Here is a 19,793-nt window from a genome sequence, read left to right on the forward strand (position 1 = left end):
ATTATTGGTGTTTATTAAAAAATTGTTTGACATTTACCAGGACCTCTAATAATAGTATCCTGTTATTAGTGTCTTTGACTATTAAAGCGAGAGACCGAAAAAGCTTCGCTTTTCCCCCTTTGATATGAATTATTTATTGGAGTTCTTAAAATGGAAAAAAATCAAACTCGGGTTTTATTCTAACCCTATGAAAAATGGCCACGTTTCGTGTAAAATGCGTGACGTGATTGCGTATTCACCTTTGATAAGGTAAATTTTGCATTTTATACAGACACTATAAAAGGTACTTTTTTCTATACTTGGAAATGGACAAAGGAACATTTCTAGATTACAATCTCAACTACATGTGAATTAATTTACTTTTATATAAGTTGAAAAAATGAATAAATAAGTTAAAACTAGTTTGAATTAACCTAATTTTAAATGAAATCCCAAAATTTAACTTAACCAGCCTCTGTTATGGAATCTAGTATGATTTACTATATTAAAAATGTATACTTTCTAAAAGTTGAATTTAACTAAATCATTATTTTGGTTGCTTAAACATTAAACTTACTGACTACTATAAGTAAGATAAGAGTGAACATAAAATAAATTAAATTTGTTGAAAATTTGATCTTGATAACTAGTTTTAATTAAATTTTAGTCGGCCCTGTATGAATGCTAATTTTTTATTTAAAATTTAACTAGATTCTTAATTAACATTTTCGAATTAAAATTTTGTTATGAGTTTTTAACTTAAACAAATTATATAAACGGTCGGTTTCACTCTTTAAATCGAAATAAATTGTAGTTTCACCAAATTTTGATTTCATTGTTTGAATTTAACTAGTAGGTATTTACGTTTCAGTCTCTCTTCCTAAAAAAAAACAAATTTGTAGTTTGCAGGCAAAGAATTTAAAAGAAAATCTTTGTGATTAAAAAACACTGTAAACAGCTCAGAAATAATTTTAAATTTTGTTTACATTTCTCACAACTTTATGAATTATGATGTAACCAACTAGTAAAATTAAACATTAAAAAACTACACATTTCACTTATTTATCCAATGACCATTCCGGTGGAACTTAATAAAAATAAATTTCCAGTAAACTACACAAAACCAAAGACATTTACGAGTTTCGATATAAATCCAAGCAATAAACTGGAGCTTTTACTTTATGGTGGCAGATCTTCAGGTCAGATAATGGAATACTTTTAAAACGCTGCAGTATTTATGACCTCACACACTTAGACACATATAATGTAAAGTAAAAAAATGATTTCTAGATTTTCGTAATGCGAAAAGGTCGTTTCCTTTGTTTCGGACAACGTTGCACCATTTCCAGTTTTTAATTAAAGAGGCATGAAAGTTAATGAAAAACTTCCAGACGACTAATGACGTTTTAATAAGCCAGACCACAGTTTTACCATGTTGAAGAGAAGTTTATTGTGTCAGGGTTTAATAAGTTTGATACTTATCAATTTAAAGTTATTAAGTTAATAAGTTAACTAATTCACATGTAAAACATAACTTAGTTACTGATCACAAATTCTGAAACAGCCAGATTGTTTTATGGTATTGCCTTTTTACTTAATTAGGAAATGATTGGAAACATAATCTTTCATCAATATACATGCAAGAAAATGCCTTTTAAACTTAATTCACATTAAATGTTTTTTCTTAAACTTTGCTACTTAAATTAATTATTAAAACAGATTTACGTGTAGATTATTTCTAATTATACTATAAAAATTATATTTTTAGTATGTGAAACAATGTATTTTGGTAATATTCCAGACGAAGTGTTTGATTTTGTGTGACTGTTGGATTTTTTCATTATTTTGATATAGCAGATGAGTTATAACGAACATTTGCACAAGTTACTCCTTTTAGAGGTAAAAATATAAGTTTGTGGTGGTAAATCCTCATTATCTTATTAGGTTAACTGTAATGGGTTGGTAATTTAAAAACTATAGGAATTTAAATGCAAGAACCACGATTTTTCATAAGGAATATGGAATTAATGACTGTATTTGTCCCAAAAAGCTTTAATACATTTTTGAGCTATTTTGGATTATATTTGTATTCATTATTATTGTTATATTTCATATTGTGTGCTCTTTGTCGTTCTGTTCTATAAACGTTATTTTAAAAATCAGGCATTATAGTTATAACTCTAAAACAGCAAAACGTTGACCTGAAACGAATATGCCTCAGTAAATATGCTATAAGACCTTTTGGTTTGAAGAAGGTTAAACTTTGCACTATTTTTTAGGAATTTTGGAAATTCTCCAAAAATTTAGCAAGAGACCAATAATGTTCAGAATGACTTTCTGCACCCAGTGGACTAGATTTACACCCACTTAGAGTGTTTTTGAACTGGTTTCCTATTTGTTTTTTAAACACTCTGTATAGGATCAATTGTGTTGCGGTTAGCACGAGGTGAAAGAGCAGATTAAGACGAACATTTTGAGGTGTTTACTGTCGCTGAAACCCCAAAAATAATGGAGATATGAAATTTTGAAAATTTATATTATTAAAACTCATTCAGTAGTGAGATAAAACTATCAAATCCAGAACAGCTCTATCTTGTATTTACACCTTAATAAAAATTGAAATTTGTGAGGCTAATGCCTGTTTCCGCGACACAACCAGCAAAAAAATGTTGGGGAAACACTTTAATATGTTTCTTACGTCATCTGACAGCTGTCAACTGTCAAAACTGATTCAGCGCTAACATACAACTGGAAGACGCAGATTAGTTATATTTTTTGATAAATCGCATTTGTATTTATAGCTCCATAGAGTTAATTTTGACAGTTGTGACATTTGCAGCCACTTACAGTCTGTGAACCGAAATTTGACAGTTGTGACGTTGTGTGACGTAAGTATCAAAGAGTCCCTCAGAACTGACAAGATTGTCACCATGGAGCTGTAAACACAACTTATAGTGCAATTCCTCATAGAAAAACCTCTATTTAGAACTTTATACTTTTAAGTCACTGATGAGTGGGTTTTAACAGTTATGACAGCTGTCACGTGACGCAAGCAAAGTATCCAAGTGTATTCAAGTTGTTATAACGTCCCAACTGTCAATATTGCCTTCACAGAGCTTTAAACACAACTTCCAGTGTAATTTATCAAATAAGCGACTATTTGTAATTTTATAATTTCAGGTCGATGGTAAACGGATTTTGACAGTTATGACAGCTGTCACGTGATGTAAGAAAAGTATAAAAGTCAGGTCTGTCAAACTTGTTATAACTATTAAAACTTATTCAGCAGTGAGATGAAACTTGAAATCCAAAAAAGTTGTACCTTTGATAATTCAATAATACCCCAAATTTGACATTTGTGAGGCTAAGTGACACTTTAATGTGTCACATATTTTTACGTCACCTGACAGATCTAGCGATATCATACAACTGGAATACGCAGATTAGTTGCATCGCTGGTGAATGGGTTTTCACAGTTCTGTCAACTTTCAAGTAACGTAAGTAAGAAAAGTGTAAAAGTAACGTCAGGACTGTCAAATTTGGCTCCATTAACCTGTAAAGACTACTTACAGTATGGATCATTCAAGAAGCACATCTGCTGGACATTTTATTATTTCCAAATAGTCCAAATTCCTTCCAAAATAGCTTTTGATGTGCCTCTACTTCAGCATTCTCAAATTCATCAAAAATTCTGAGAATTTTCAATATCTACAAGTGAGTAGTGAAATTAGCCTGGTGTAGACATTTTCCTAGCAACTTTATTAAACTGTTACTAATTTTGCGGAGTGATATTTTGAAAAGTTTCCGGCAACAACTCTGGAACTATGCCAATTATGTTCCAGTTAAAGTTTCGGGTGTAAGTTAGTAGCAACCGGATGGTAACTATTACTATTCTGCGGTAAAATTTCGACTGGTTTCTTGTTAGTTTATGGTCGATGTCTGCCTTTTTAGCACAATTTGTACTAATTTCAAAAATATCATGTTAACAGAAATAATTGTGCTATTGATTGTCTTGTCAGATCTGCTATATTTCAGCAATATTCCAAAAGCCTGTTTTAAAAGAAAAAGAATGAATGGGCATATTTCGTTTAATAATTTTATTTGTTGCAGCCTTATATGTCTCCATACTAATTTATATCAATGTTACTACAACACCTTTTGTTGAGTAAATGTTGTTCCTACATAAAGGCAAAAAACCAACTGTTTGCCACATAAATTCCAAAGACTTCACTATAAAATAGCTTAAAAGGACAGCAACAAGCTCCCATCCCTATCCTATACCGTTTATTTACTATACCGAGCGACATTGGCACCTTATCAAGAATTCAGCACTATCCATATTTCATGCTTTGCACGTTACTATTATACATCGTCTTGTTTGCTTATGGAGATACGACACACTAAATCTCTTTGAACGTAACTGCATTTTTCATATTAAAGAATAGCCGTTTTGTGCGCTCGGACACAGAACCGGATTGAAGCTAAGGAGTTGATTAAACTGACCCTTTTCTATACGTTAAAACGGTATAGGAGAGAATGAAGGAGTAGAATTCCAAGTAGGGGTATAACAGGACGCAATTTAAGAGAGGATAAATGCATTAGAGATACTTCATAACTTGCTAACACGTGATTTGGGTCTTTTTATTGCGGTGTTGACTGCGGATCTTTTCTTTTAGTATAGTCCTATAATATTGCCTCAGGTCTTATAACGCCTAAAAGTATCAGGATTTTAGCAGAATGCGGCAACTGGATCTGGACCAATAAAAAGCAGTACAACTGTGCCAGCATCTCCGTTTTCCTAATTCTCCCAATTACCACGTTTTGTTCCTGTCCTGAATAATTGATATAAACTCTCCTTAATCGTGCAGGTTGACGCTGCTTTAAATATTAATGGAACCACCGTCAATTATCCAGAACATTTTAATTATAATGCAAACGCTATCGACAAAAGAGAGAGAGGCGGGGGCGGAATTGAATTTTCAGACAGAATTCCTACTATAGTGAGCACCTTTTGTGCTGTTATATGCCAGTTGGCTGGTGGCACGAAACTGGCACAAAATAGGAGCGGAAAGCGATATCAGTCCCACCTGTTTGCAGAACGTCTAAATGCAAAACTTGCAGCGAATTTGAATAAATTCTATTATAATTCGAAGCGATACGGTTATTAGAAAACTTCCCACTCACTTCGTCTCGTAATAGGAAACTTGCTCCAAACACAATAAGTACCCATTTATGATCCAATAATAGGGAAATTTCCGATAGACAAGTTAATTTTTGCGTCTGACTAGAAACCAAGCTGTGAAGTGTCACTAAGTGCCAAAACTGTCAAATTTAACGTCACAAATGCTAAATTTAACTCCACAGAAAAAAAGAAAAGAAGAAAAGACGCGACTATTTGACATTTTACAGTTTTACGGCATTATTTAGCTGTCAAGTGACTATAAGACTGTCGTTAAACGTCATAGCCAGTTCAGTTTGTCAAAGTGGCCCATCTTGTTTCCCACCACACGAATTAAACGCTTTTTCAGCTTTTCGGTGTTGTCAAAATTACTGAATCAAAGTTGACATTTTTGGGGTCACATGACTGTTGTCGACAGATGTCAATATAACTTTATAGTTCCTGCTGCAAATTTAAATTGTCACTTGTTTTTACAATTTCAGCTTTCCCAACCGTTTAAATGTAATTTACAAATTTTTCAAGGTTAAAGATGACATTTTCCAGGTCACGTGACTGTTGTTGACAGATATCAATTTATCTTTACAGTGTTGCCAGCTACAAGATTTAAATTGTCACGATCAGAAGACGTCTTTTTAAAATTTCAGATTTCCCAACTGTTTGAATGTAATTTACAAATTTTTCAAGGTTAAAGGTGACATTTTCCGGGTCAAATGACTGTTATTGACAAACGTACATTTAACTTTACAGTTTTGCCAGTTGAACATTTAAATTGGCACCATCATGAGTTATGTTTTTACAATTTTAGCTTTTCCAAATGTTTATATGTAATTTACAGACCTTTCAAGGTTAAAGGTGACATTTTCCTGGTCACGTGACTGTACTTGATAAGCTTTAACTTAACTTTACAGTGTTGCCAACTGCAAATTTAAAGTGTTACGATCATGTAATGTGTTTTTACAATTTCAGCTTTCCCAACTGTTTAAATGTAATTTACAAATTTTTCAATTTTAAAGATGGCATTTTATTGGTCACGTGACTGTTATAGACAATGTACATTTAACTTTACAGTTTTGCCAGTTGAACATTTAAATTGGCACCATCATGTGATGTGTTTTTACAATTTTAGCTTTTCCAAATGTTTAAATGTAATTTACAGACTTTCAAGGTTAAAGATGACATTTTCCTGGTCACGTGACTGTTCTTGACAAGCTTCAACTTAACTTTACAGTGGTGCCAACTGCAAATTTAAATTTGTTATGATCATGTGACGTGTTTTTACAATTTCAGCTCTCCCTCCCAACTGTTTAAATGTAATTTACAAATTTTTCAAAGTTAAAGGTGACATTTTCCTGGTCACGTGACTGTTCTTGGCAAGCTTCAACTTAACTTTACAGTGGTGCCAACTGCAAATTTAAACTGTTACGATCATGTGACGAGTTTTTACAATTTCAGCTCTCCCAACTGTTTAAATGTAATTTACAAATTGTTCAAAGTTAAAGATGACATTTTATTGGTCACGTGACTGTGGTTGACACATATCAATTTATTTTTACAGTGTTGCCAGCTACAAAATTTAAACTGTTACGATCATGTGACGTGTTTTTACAATTTCAGCTTTCCCAACTACTTAAATGTAATTTACATATTTTTCAAAGTTAAAGATGACATTGTATTGGTAACGTGACTGTTAATGACAGATATCAATTTATCTATACAGTGTTGCCAGCTACAAAATTTATATTGTCACGATCAGAAGACGTCCTTTTATAAATTCAGCTTTCCCAACTGTTTAAATGTAATTCACAAATTTTTCAAGGCTAAAGATGACATTTTATTGGTCACGTGACTGTTCTTGACAAGCTTCAACTTAACTTTACAGTGTTGCCAACTGGAAATTTAAATTGTCACGATCATGTGACGTACTTTTACAATGTTAGCTTTCCCAACTGAAATGTACAGACATTTCAAGGTTGAAGTTGACATTTTCCTAGTCACATGACTGTTATTGACAAGTTTAAACTTAACTTTACAGCTTTGCCAGCTGCGAATTTAAATTTTCACGATTACGTGACATTCCTTTCAAATTGTAACATTCCCAGCTGTTTAAAAATGTAATTAAAGGTTTTTTTAGCTAAAAGACGATATTTTCCGGGTTACATGACCGTTGTTGACAGTTTTACAGTGTTGCCAGCTTCGAATTTAAATTGTCACAATCACACGAGACGTGCTTTAAAAATTTCCGCTTTCCCAACTGTTTATGTATAATTTCCCAAAGTAATTTACAGACTTTTCAAGTCAGTAAAGTAAAGTAGTCTTGATAGTTGTGTGCAACATCTGGTGACATCTGTACTCAACTCTATGAGTTAGAAATTACAGACGGCGTTCCAAAATCTAGGAACAGCACCATTAATGCCGCATCATTCGGTAAACACCGATCTGATTGGTTGAAAATGGTGAGGTTTTGTTTTTTGTTTATCAATCCCAATCCTCTGACCGGTTTCGCCGTATTACGGCTCATCATAGAGGCTATAGGGCTTGATAACCAAAGAACAAAACCTTCGTTCCAGTATAGTCAACTGGATGCCAGAAATGATAGTTGTGTGCAAAGCATGTTGTTGTTGTTGTTGCTTTTTTTGTTTTTGTTGCATCTTTTTTTGTTGTTCTTCTGGCATCCAGTTGACTATACTGGAACGAAGGTTTTGTTCTTTGGTTATCAAGCCCTATAGCCTCTCTGATGAGCCGTAATACGGCGAAACCGGTCAGAGGATTGGGATTGATAAACAAAAAACAAAACCTCACCATTTTTAAAGTAGTCTTGTCTTACAGTCTGCACGCTGAATGGAGCATCAACTCGAATACTAATAACATTTAATCACTTCAATCTGTGATTTAAAAAAAAATTAAATCACATTTTTTATTATTTTAGGAGAAGCCCTATAAATTCTGTATTAACAGTTTTTTCTATCTGCAAAAATAAAGTCACTACAAGCTGTCTGAATGTACGGACCAATCCTGTAATCATAACTTTATGTTTTGATTGTGATGAAAAGCAAACATTATTCACAACTGACCAATAACAAGAAGCGTGAAAGAATATTCTTGGTAAATTTCTGAGAATTTAACGAAGAAAAAATATTAAAAACTCCGAAAACATTTGCAAATAAAAATTTTCCATATTTTTGTGTATGTGGACAAAATTACCTCACTATTTACTTGTATATTTGTACTGATTAAATTACATGGCATGTTAACTATAAATCAGCAAAGGAATAATAATCTTTCCATTACAATTTCAAACATTTTCGGCACGTAGGCAATTATTGTATGGATATATGATTCGTATCTGCGTTGAAATATTAGCTCCCATTATATCCTTGATACGAATGTGTGTGTGTTTTAGCCTAAATTCGACAAGACGTGACACTATTTACTAATATGTTGTTTGTTGTGAGATCCAGGGCTTGGCTCGACAACAAGCCAATAGAACAAAAAGGTAAATTAGGAAATAGCGTGCTACAATCATTATATTTAAGTGATCCAATTAGTTGCTTATACAACACCAGTTAGGGAAAATATTCGTGAACAAACTGCTACAAACAATAGTTCACTTTAAGCTGGCTGAAAGTTGGGTAAACAAGTTTTCAGAATGAAATTAAAGTTGTTGCAGCTGAACTATTTTATTCAAGTTTTGAAAGTGCAAAACTTTGGCCAACTTAAAAAAACACTTAGGATTCAAACCTGGTCTAAATTTAATTCAACCTTTGTAATAGCGACTAATAAAATTGGTTGAAAAGGGTCCAGAATATTTCGGGCTTACTGTCCTTAATTCCTCCAAAAAAAATTAGAAGGTGGAGGACATTCCGTGGTTAGGAGTATTTGAAGCAATTTGTCACAGGGATAGCTTGAACGGCCCAAATTCTCTAAATTACTCACCTGGCTGAATAATATTCGAAGAACGCCACTAGTATTTCTATAGACCTTGAGAACGCTTGCCACATTGTTCATCATGGCTTGAGGTCCGGTCTGTTCCAAAACTTTTCGCTTTCTCGATGGAAACTCACTCACACTGTCAAGTTTCGTAATTTGTCTTAAAACTAGTTAATAACAAACAGTATCAACAAGTGATTGTCTATTTAGTTGTAGATTGCCACTAACGTTAACAATTAACTTGGTTTGCTGAAAAATACAGTTGCCATATCTGTTTTTAATAATAAGCTGGATTTATAGATCGACACAACCACAAGCATAGCATAAGAACTTAAAACTGTTAATGTGTGGAATGTTACAATGCACTAGAAGATAACGATATCGATACATAACAATTAATATTAATTACGACCTACAAATTATCCCAAATTGAGCTTATTATTTAGAAAACCGTTACCCATTCTTGACATTTAGTCTGTGTACATGTCAAACATGAATGAACTGTGTTGTGAAAAGTGAGTGTTCAAAAAGGGCCATGAACAATATGGATTTTTGTAATCAGTTAGATATTTAGTAATCCAATCCCTGCAATATTTTTAAATAAAAATTTGAGCTAAATATCTGTAATTTCAAAAAACCTTTTGAAAATTTCAAAAAGGGAGTCAAAAAAATTGTCTAAATCGGAAAAACTCCAAATAATGTATCCTAATCAGTTAACTAATAACTAACTAATTCCTAACTGAGCAATAATTTAATTTTAACTACATTAAACTCGACATTAAATGCATGTTTTATGTAAAGAAAAAGGAAGGAGGATGTTTAAAAACATTTTGAACATGAAATTGTAAAGAAAATTATATACAGGGTTGTCCAGTTTTTAATATCAATAATTTACCACTTGATTCAACCCATTCAAAGATAAGCTGTTATGTATGTACTTTCTAACTCATAGAGTTGAGTACAGATGTCACCAGATGTTGCACACAACTATCATTTCTGGCATCCAGTTGACTATACTGGAACGAAGGTTTTGTTCTTTGGTTATCAAGCCCTATAGCCTCTCTGATGAGCCGTAATACGGCGAAACCGGTCAGAGGATTGGGATTGATAAACAAAAAACAAAACCTCACCATTTTCAACCAATCAGATCGGTGTTTACCGAATGATGCGGCATTAATGGTGCTGTTCCTAGATTTTGGAACGCCATCTGTACTTCTAACTCATAGAGTTGAGTACAGATGTCACCAGATGTTGCACACAACTATTATAAGCTGTTATGTCATTTTCTTGAAAAATGCTTCTTAAGGAATTGTGTTTTCATTTTTCCACCTTATTTTCTACGTCACTAGATATTTTCAAAAAATGACAGTTTTCTTTTAATTTCCTTTTTCAAGTTGAAAAAAGATATCTCTTATATATATATAAAATTCTAATTTGAAACTTTGTTTACAAAATAATCGAGTTATTACGTTCAAAGACTCAAAACCAACCCAACCCAACTTGAAAATTGTCTTGAAAACGGTAAAAATTGACTTCAGAAGCTTAAAAAATGTCTTTGTAGCCAGTTTTCATAGTTTCCGCACAAATTGAAAAACATTAGTGTTGAAAATAGACCTAGAAACCAATAAATTGAGTTTGAAACAATTAAAATTGACTTGAGAGGCTTAAAAATTGTCTTTGTACCCAGTTTCATAGTTTCCGCACAAAAAAAAGAAAACTTTACTGTTGTGAAAATGGACTTGTAGACATGAAAAACTACCTTTTCTAGAAGTTTTGACTACAAATTCACACATTTAAACCTTGAAAATTGACTTGGACACTAAAAAGTGACTGAACCAGTAGAAAGTGACATCAGAAGCTTAAAATTTACATTTGAAATAAGTTCTCATAGTTTGAAGACAAACTTCAATATTTTAGTCTTGAAGTTCATACAAGTTGACTTCAAGACTATCTTTTCAAGTTTTTTACTTTGTTTTTAATTTTCTTAAAACACTGGACTATTTTTAATGCTTCAAAACTACTTTCAGCTTGGAAAATCGAGTTTCAATTGACATTGCAGACTTAAAAAAAACAATTTTTACATTTTCCTTAGGCCTAAAAATGTCATTTCAAGCTTTGTCACTATTAAATTGACTTCTAGACACTTCAGAGCTAAAAATTCGAGCATTTCTTAAAAATCTAGTCTGTTTTAGTGCTCTAAGGCGGTTTTCAGCCTGAAAAATCGAGTTTCAGGACTATCTTCACAAAGTTTTTGACTTATCAGGACTGAAAGCAAATTTCTACCCTGTCTATAGTCTTGAAAATGTCATTTCAAGCTTCCTCACTATTAAATTGACTTTTACACTTATCTAGGCAAAAAATTGGAACGTTTCTAAGAAATTCGCACTGTTTTTAGTGCTTTCAAGACTGAAAAGTCGTGTTTAAGACTATCTATAATAGTAAAAGTCAAGTTTCAGTAATTAAAGTAAAAAAGTTTGGCACTAAATGTTATGATATTAGTCTTGAAAACTAATTTTTAGAAATGAATTAGTCCGAAAATTTAATTTGGACTGTTTCGAGTGTTTATTTGAATTCTAGACTTAATTCAGTCAGAAAAATTGAGTTGTACACCAACTAAAGTCTGGAAAATACAGTTTTGGGCTTTCTTTAATCTTAGTAAAGTAATTTCTAGCCTTAAAAGTACTTTTACACTATTTTTAGAAGTAAAAAATAAGTATTATGCGCAACAACCTTTGTCTTGATTTCCGGAGTGTTTTTAGTGCTTGAAATTCAGTTTCAGACAATTTAGAATGAAATTTGAAGGACTGTATCTTCTTTAGGAAGCGCTTTTCAGGAAAATTACATAATGCATGTCATCTTATCTTTTGATGGGCTATCAAGTGGTAAATTATTGACATTGTAGAAAGGAAACTTATTAGATTTCTTCTTGAACTAAATATTTGTACTGTATCAACCAAAACCAAAAAAGAAAATAAAGTTTGTCAAAATTTTGTATTTACTTGTTTTCAACGCTTTTAAGACATTTATATCCGTTTTTCCTACATTGGCTAAGTTGAGTTTAAGGACAGTTTAGATAAGTTTAGTTTAGACTGTGTCATTTTGAACCTCATCTGTCACATTCAAATCTCAACTTCTGACAATCTTTTGGACAAGGCAATAAGTATAAGCTGATCATTTTAAATGTCAATTAACCCGAGTAACATCTTTCTGGTTCAAAATTAATAAGATTTGGAATTGAAACGGCCCCCGGCCAATTGGATCTGAAACAGCAAAACCTCGATTATGGGGAAAACGACATTTCCATTGGGAATGAATGCCTATCAAGCCCTAGAAGACTTAATGGAAAGCCGGGAAAACAATGGTTCGTAGCGAACGTAGTAATCCTTTTAGGCTCAGGGCGTGTTGTATTCTTAGTACACAAAGCTGCGACTCTCTATTTTGTTCGGTTACTCTACTGTCTTGCAAGTTTTCACTGTACCATCTAGATTAATGATGGTTTTACTGTATTTGCTTACCATTGTTATGTTAATTACGTTAAGGTGAAGAGCAGTTGCACACTAATTGGTAACCTAAAACTATTTCTATTCATTTGAATATCAGAGAAAACTTTGAGCAAAAGTACAAAGTTCCCAAAACATTTTATTGTAATATTAGGCACGTTTTTTCCACCCTTTATTCATATTTCCTAGCATCGTTATCGACCTGCTTCCATACCAAATGGGTATTTTATTCTTTCATATCAAACTTTTCTGAAACTAAAGTTTGATTTATGTTGGGAACACCATTTTGATTTCTTCCATTTTCTTTGATCCGTAAATATTGAAGGAACCATAAGGCTTACAATTTGATTTTTTATGGCAAACTATTGTTTTTAGAACCTCATACTTCTCTTCAAGTTTAACAGGTAAAACTATGTTTACCATTTCCAAATTTACAATATCAGAAGAAGGATATTGTTAGGTTACAGTATTGATTATGATAATTTGCAATTATCACTAATATCAATAACTTCAATTTTAGAACAGAAAAAACAGTAAGAATTTTAAAATTTAACTGTCAAACAGAAATTCAGTTATCAAATATTAAAAGTGAATGTAAAATTACAAAAGATGAGTCAGATGAAGGAGGTGGTGTGTGTGAAGGACCAATTTCGTGTCATTTTTCAATTTTTGTCAAAACTTTATTTTCTTTATTAGCTTCTTCACCGTTATTGACTAATTAGCAAAAGCAGCAGCAGCAGCATTTTAAATTATAAATTGTCTGTCTCATATCTTTAAGGTTTGCTACATGTCACAAACCCTTACACTGTTTCTACTTTAATTTTGCAATAGAAAAAGCTGTGATATGAAAATGGATCGGAAAATTTATTCAGGTTCCACATTGATTTAGTAAATTACTTAAGCTATTTACATCTACTTCTAATAAACACAATTTTCCGACTAATTTCTTAATACAACTTTATTAAATTAAACTCAACACTTTTAAATGGATGCTGGCAACAATCGGTTTCCTTTTCATAAATAAACTTCATTCAAATCGGAATCAGCATGAACACATGAGCGAATTTCAAAAAAAAAAACGAACGAACTAGTTAACAACGGTCTGGTCATCGCTTTAGCTTTTCAATCAATCAATAAGTGAAACTCCATAGGGATTTTTTTTAAATTTTATCCCGAGAACCGGTTTGAGCAAACAGCTGAATTTGCATATAATTTAAAACTGTTATAATAAATTGTTATGAAGTGATTGACAGGAAATTAAATTTAAAGTTTGTGCTGGTTTGCCAGTGTTAAGCTATACGTGATTGATCGTTTCCTGTCAGAGTGTTCCAATTAAAAAAAATTACAAAAAATAGTTTGAGTAAATTGATTTTTCTTTTGGACAAATAAACAAGGTTGTAGTAAGCACTTTTCCAGGAAGTGTTTCCTGGAAAAAAACGCAAAGTTATTTTAATTGTGTAATGTAAAATGTTGAATGATTTACAAAATGGAAAAAATCCCATTTTCTTTGTTGGTATAAATTCCCATATAAATATTATACTCAACTCTACATCTCCATTTAGGGCGGAATAGGACATTTTTTCCCCAAATAGCAGACACGCAACGTTTCAAGCACTTTTTTGTAGTCTTTTATTGCTACCTGTATAGCTTTTGTCCCCATTCAAATTTAAATATTTAAAACCATCACTTTCCACAAAGTTTTAATTACGGTTTTGGTCAATTTGTCTTAAATAATTTAAAAAAATTTAGTGTGAGAATAAAATTGTGTTTTAAAATCAATAGTGTTAGAATCCAGTTTGTAGGTTTGCTTAGCAAAGCTATTATATGGCGAAAATATGTAAAACTAAATTGAAATCTACAGACTAAACATTTTTAATGTCATTTCCATACACTTAGTTACAGAAAATATCAGGGAGGTCTTTAAAAGAAGCTAAAGCTTTTGGCAAAAAATTCCCAAAGGGGATTAATGTTACGTGTCCTTTTTTAGCTGAAGAATATTCTGGATATCTCATCTACTTCAAAGAAACCCTGAAATCCTAGTCTATCAGACAAAATTAAGCTTTCAATAAGGAACCCTTTTTATTTTAACAACGTTTTTTGTGCTCTAATCAGCGTTGCCAACCCTTAAATAATATTTTCCCAAAAGTAGTTTTAAAAAAGTTGCCAGAATTTTGTTCTCATGAACACATAAAATGATTTAGAACTGTATTGCTTTTGAGCAGGTTATTTTTAAATTTTATAGCTTCGTAGAACTGGTATTTGACAGTTTGCAGCATTTTGACATATAGAACTAGCTCCAATAAAAATAGCTCCATGTCACATATCTTAAAAATCCTGCTCATAGAGCTCGAAAATGTGAATTTTAACTGATTGTACTAGAATAGGAAAGGGTTATTTTATGAATTCATGGAGAAGATTTTGATTGTTTTCAAGTTAATGACAGATTGAAATATTCTCTGATTTCTACTCATGGACTTATAAACAAGCATTTGATATTATTTACAATTGTATTAACAGTGCTTTTAAAACGGTTTTGTAGTTGTATAGCTTTACGAAGCGATATTTGAAAGTTACCATGATTGTGATAGGAGTAAAAATATCCAAAATGAATCTGTTAAGCTATAAAATTTAAACGCTTTTCAAATAATTGTATTATGTAGTTTAATAGCTCTATGGATCCGATGTTGACACTTGTCAGGTTGGTAACAGATTAAATTAATTAAATACTCATAGGCCTAGAAAAAAGCATTAAATATGATTTGTACTGATTGTATTGCTTTTAAGCATTTATTTACATTTTAATAGCTTCATGGAGCTGTATTTGGCAGTTACCACCATAGACAGTTACACGTCAAAACTGCCAACAAACCACTCATCAGACTATAAAATGTATAATAATATAATTGATTTTATTGCTTTTGAACAAGTTTTGTAGTTTTATAGCTTCATGGAGTGGTCTTTACCACTTTCCAAATTTATGACAGTTTGAAATATGATTAAAATAAATAGATACATGTTTATTATTTTGACGTTAAACTTGTCAAATAAGGGAGTAATTTAAGGTCAAAACAACGTGTGTAAAAAATATGTGATTTTGTGGTGAATAAATTTTGATGCCCTCTAGCGGCCAAACGGTGTGATCAATCAACTCATGTGAGGATATTTTTAGAAAGCTTGAAATCTGCTCTATCTTTTGCTTTCTATCATATTTTGACGTAACTTGTGAAATACGCGAGTAATTTAGGGTCAAAGCAATGTGTGTCAAAAAATATGTTATTTTTACAAAACGTGCAATTTTGGCAATTCCTTAGGGTTCCAATGCACAGCAAAGGGCATATTTATACCAAAGGACCTTAAATTAGGTGAAATAAGGACCAAAAAAACACTTTAAAAGTTTAGTATTAGGGGTCTTTTTTACTACTTTTGAATTTCAATATCTCGGTAACATGAAGAGCTAGAGAAGCCAGTTTTGGCCCATTTTGTAGTATTTTTATCCTCTTTCTAATGATCTGAAATCTACAACAGTTCAAAAAAATAAATAATAATCAAACAATAATCATAAACTGTCCAATTTCTTTTTCTAACACGTTTTAAACTATACAGCAAAAGAAAAATCCTAATTTCCGTAATATAAGAGGATCAACCTACTTTAGCAAATTTCCACTTTCCCCTTTTACACGGTGAGAAATTGGATATTCTGGAATCTCATCGTTTCCTTTAGAAAGTTCTAAAGTTTAAGAAGCCGTGCGCTAAATAGAGGCGTTAAATAGAGACACGATTCTACATTTAGAACTTAATTAGAGAGGTGCCTCTTATCGATTCATGGCAAAATTTGGGACAGGTTGGAGTTACCGCATCGATTTTCCGTGTAAACACGTTTGAGCGTTAGTGTTTAAACCTGTTCGAAACCGTTGAAATATTAAACTAGAACTGCACCGAAAAAAAGTAATTTCGAAATCGTTTTCTCCGCGAATCCCGACGGAGTGGCGAGGTCATAAATTCCGTCTTCTGTCTGAATTCAAAATGAGAACGAAAATTAAAACTTTGCTCTAAAACAGAATATAAATATAATTTATGATGAAAAAGCTTTTGGAAGCCCGATTTGTCAAGGTTGTCTTAAGGTGAAGGCGAAAAATTAAGGTTTATTTTAGAGATTTACTGGTTGATTTAGTAAATTACAGACTTTTTGCCAAAATTTTTAGTGAATAATCAAGTCTTATTTATTGTAGTCTTTGTAATACATAATTGCAAAATAGTGACTTTAGTACTTTAGTAATAGTCATTTGCAACCTTAAATATTGGATTTTCACTTTTAAAAACATAAAGTTTGACTTTACGATTCCAATATAAATCAATTTGCAAATTCATAATTTGGGTTCTTTGAACGTTTCAGAGCTTAAAAATTCTTCTGCATTAACTCTTATCAAGGTTCATTTCAAAAAAACTTTTAGCTTACAAATTAACAAACAATTTGACTCTCAAACTTTTGAAAACTAAATTGACACCCCAAAGTGTGACTTCGTCTATGCAATCGCATTGAAATTGAGTTTGTAAATGGTGTGAAACGTGGATGGAACAATGTCACAGCATGCAGTACATACAACATAAAAATTGTTTCTGAAAACCCTGAAAACTTTCGACCCTCGTTAATCTACAGTATAAAAGTAATACCCTTCAAACTTTTCTGACATAATCAGTATAGACGTTATATTAATTTCCCAGTGGTTACGCATCCAGAAGTTCTGGTTGACCCGTAAACCTGGCAAAGTTTCTGCCAGAAACTAAAATTATTAAACACAACTGTCAACTTTCGGCAGTGCTTAACACCGTGCCGAGATTAATGCACGAGTTGTTCAGGTTGGCGTAATTAATTTTATGTGTTTGTGATTAATCGCTTTTCTTCTTCCATCCCTTCCAACAATCCTCTAAATACGTTCTCGTAGAACGAGGAAACAGAGGGATGGTGCCATTTAATAGCGGATGTACAACAGCAATATATCAACTGTGTTTGATCAATACGGCTCGGTTATTGATATGCAAATTTCCAGGATGCTTGCAATCGGGAAAGTAATGCGAGTTCCTGTTCTTGATGTCAGATTCTTGAGTAATTGGAACTTGTTGCATGGTGTTTTGGGCAGCGGTCGATTAATGGGGGCAACTGATCTTATAGCAGCAAATTTCCCTTCCACACCCTAATTTAGCTGTTTGGATTTCAAAAGGCTTTGATGATTACCTGTTACTTTATACACTTAATTACAGGGTGGTCCAGTTTTAAGTGTCAATAATTCACCATTTGATAGCTAATCAAAAAATAAGCTGACTTGCATTATGTCATTTTTCTGAAAAACGTTTCCTAAGGAAGACACAGTCCTCCAAATTTCAATTTAAAAAATCGTTTTATAGTTTAAAACTGAACATCCAAGACTTGTGAAAGTCCAAATTTGTACTGAATAGTCTAAAAACTTTTTTACTACTAGGAATGGTCTTATGATTCGCTTTCTCAGACTGCCATCCTGGTTGAGTGTCTGAAACTGGCATTCAAGAACTAAAAAAAGTCCGGAAATCAAGACAAAGATTGTATTGTGCATGAAACTCATTTTTTACTACTGAAAATAGTATAAAAGTTGACTTTTAATGCTAGAACGGACCTTAGTAGGACAAAAGAGAGTCCAAAAGTATATTTTCAAGACTTTAATTAGTGTACAACTCAATTTTCTGGACTGGACAACAAGTCTAGAAGTAAATTAAATTTTCGGACATTTTATTTCTAAAAATTAGTTCTCAAGACTATTATTGTAGCATTTGGTACCAACATTTTTTACTTTTATTACTGAAGAAACTTGACTTTTGGAAATAGTCTTAAACTCGATTTTTCAGTCTTAAAAAGCACTAAAAACAGTCTGAATTTCTTAGAGGTGCTACAATTTATTGCACCTATGAGTGTAGAAGTGAATTTAATAGTGAAGAAGCTTGAAATAACATTTTCAAGATTATGGTCAGTGGACAAACTGGCTTTTAGGCCTCATAAGTCAAAAACTTTGTAAAGATAGTCTTGAAACTCGATTTGAGGCACTGAAAACAGCCTTAAAACACTAAAAACAGTCTAGTTTATTAAGAAATACCCGCATTTTTAGCACTGAGGTGTCTAGAAGTCGATTTAATAGTGACAAAGCTTGGAATGCCATTTTAAGTCTATGAAGAATGTAAAAATTATTTGTTAAGTTTGCTATGTCAATAACTTGGTGAAGATAGTCTTGAAACTCGATTTTCCAAGCTGAAAGCAGTTTTGAAGCACTAAAAATAGTCCAGAATTCGAAGAAAATGAAAAGCAAAGTAAAAAGCACGAAAAGTTCGTTTTCAAGACAATTTTCATGAATCTAATGTTAATGTCCTGCATCTAAGACTATTTTCAAGACTAAAATATTGAAATTTGTCTTCAAATTATGAAAACTTACTTCAAATGCAAATTTTAAGCTTCTGATGTCACTTTTCATTAGTTCAGTTACATTTTGGGGTTCAAGTCAATTTTTAAGGTTTAAATGTATGAATTTGTAGTAACAAACTCTTGAAAAAGTAGTTTTTATGTCTACAAGTCAATTTTTAGTATTAAAGTCTCTCGATTTGCATGAAAACTGGTTACAAACACAATTTTTAAGCTTCTGAAATGTTTATCTTTTCTAATTCAATTTTCAAAACTAAAGTCTTTTAGTTTGTCTGGAAATTATGAAAACTGGCTACAATAATATTTTTTAAACTTCTTAAGTGAATTTTCCGTTTCCAATTTTTGAGTTGGGTTGGGTTAGTTTTGGGTCTTTAACCGTAATAACGTGTAATAAAGTGCTTGTTCCAAATTTGATCAATATTGCTCTAACGGTCTGACAGTTATGACAAAAACCGATTTTTTAAACAGAAATTTGAAAGATTGTATTTTCCTTAGGAAGCACTTTTCAGGAAAATGACATAATGAATGTCAACTTATTTTTTAATTGGCTATGGATTGGTGAATTATTGACATTTAAAACTGGACCACCCTGTAGATGGCTATCAAATTGGTTTAGTCACGGCAGACTAATAAAATACATTTTATCATTAGTGTATGCATTTAGTGAATCCATTTTTTTAAGAAAAAGTATATAGAGAACTTTTCTGAGCAAAAATTTGTTACTTGAAGCCTAAATGACCTGGTCCAGACTTTCTAATCTTCTTCA

At 32.1% G+C, this 19,793-nt stretch overlaps 2 protein-coding genes across 8 annotated transcripts in view; both read right to left on the reverse strand.

Annotated features, from left to right (window-relative positions):
* The window catches only part of Syt7 (Synaptotagmin 7), a 233,725-nt gene that overhangs the window by 66,879 nt on the left and 147,053 nt on the right, over positions 1-19,793 (reverse strand). For 3 of the 7 annotated variants that reach the window (XM_081974772.1, XM_081974768.1, XM_081974769.1), the window contains exon 2: positions 9,092-9,334. The exons of the other annotated variants lie outside the window; for them this stretch is intronic. In XM_081974772.1, the coding sequence (XP_081830898.1) occupies positions 9,092-9,156 (65 nt within the window). In that variant the 5' untranslated portion in view covers positions 9,157-9,334. The remainder of the gene's footprint in view (positions 1-9,091; positions 9,335-19,793) is intronic. 7 annotated transcript variants of the gene reach the window in all.
* Positions 1-19,793, reverse strand: part of LOC145725871 (uncharacterized) — a 211,107-nt gene that overhangs the window by 7,990 nt on the left and 183,324 nt on the right. The window lies entirely within an intron of this gene.

This window comes from Ips typographus, linkage group LG3 (genome assembly GCF_016097725.1).
Source record: "Ips typographus isolate SLU linkage group LG3, UJ_Ityp_2.0, whole genome shotgun sequence".
Classification (NCBI taxonomy): Eukaryota; Metazoa; Arthropoda; class Insecta; order Coleoptera; family Curculionidae; genus Ips; species Ips typographus.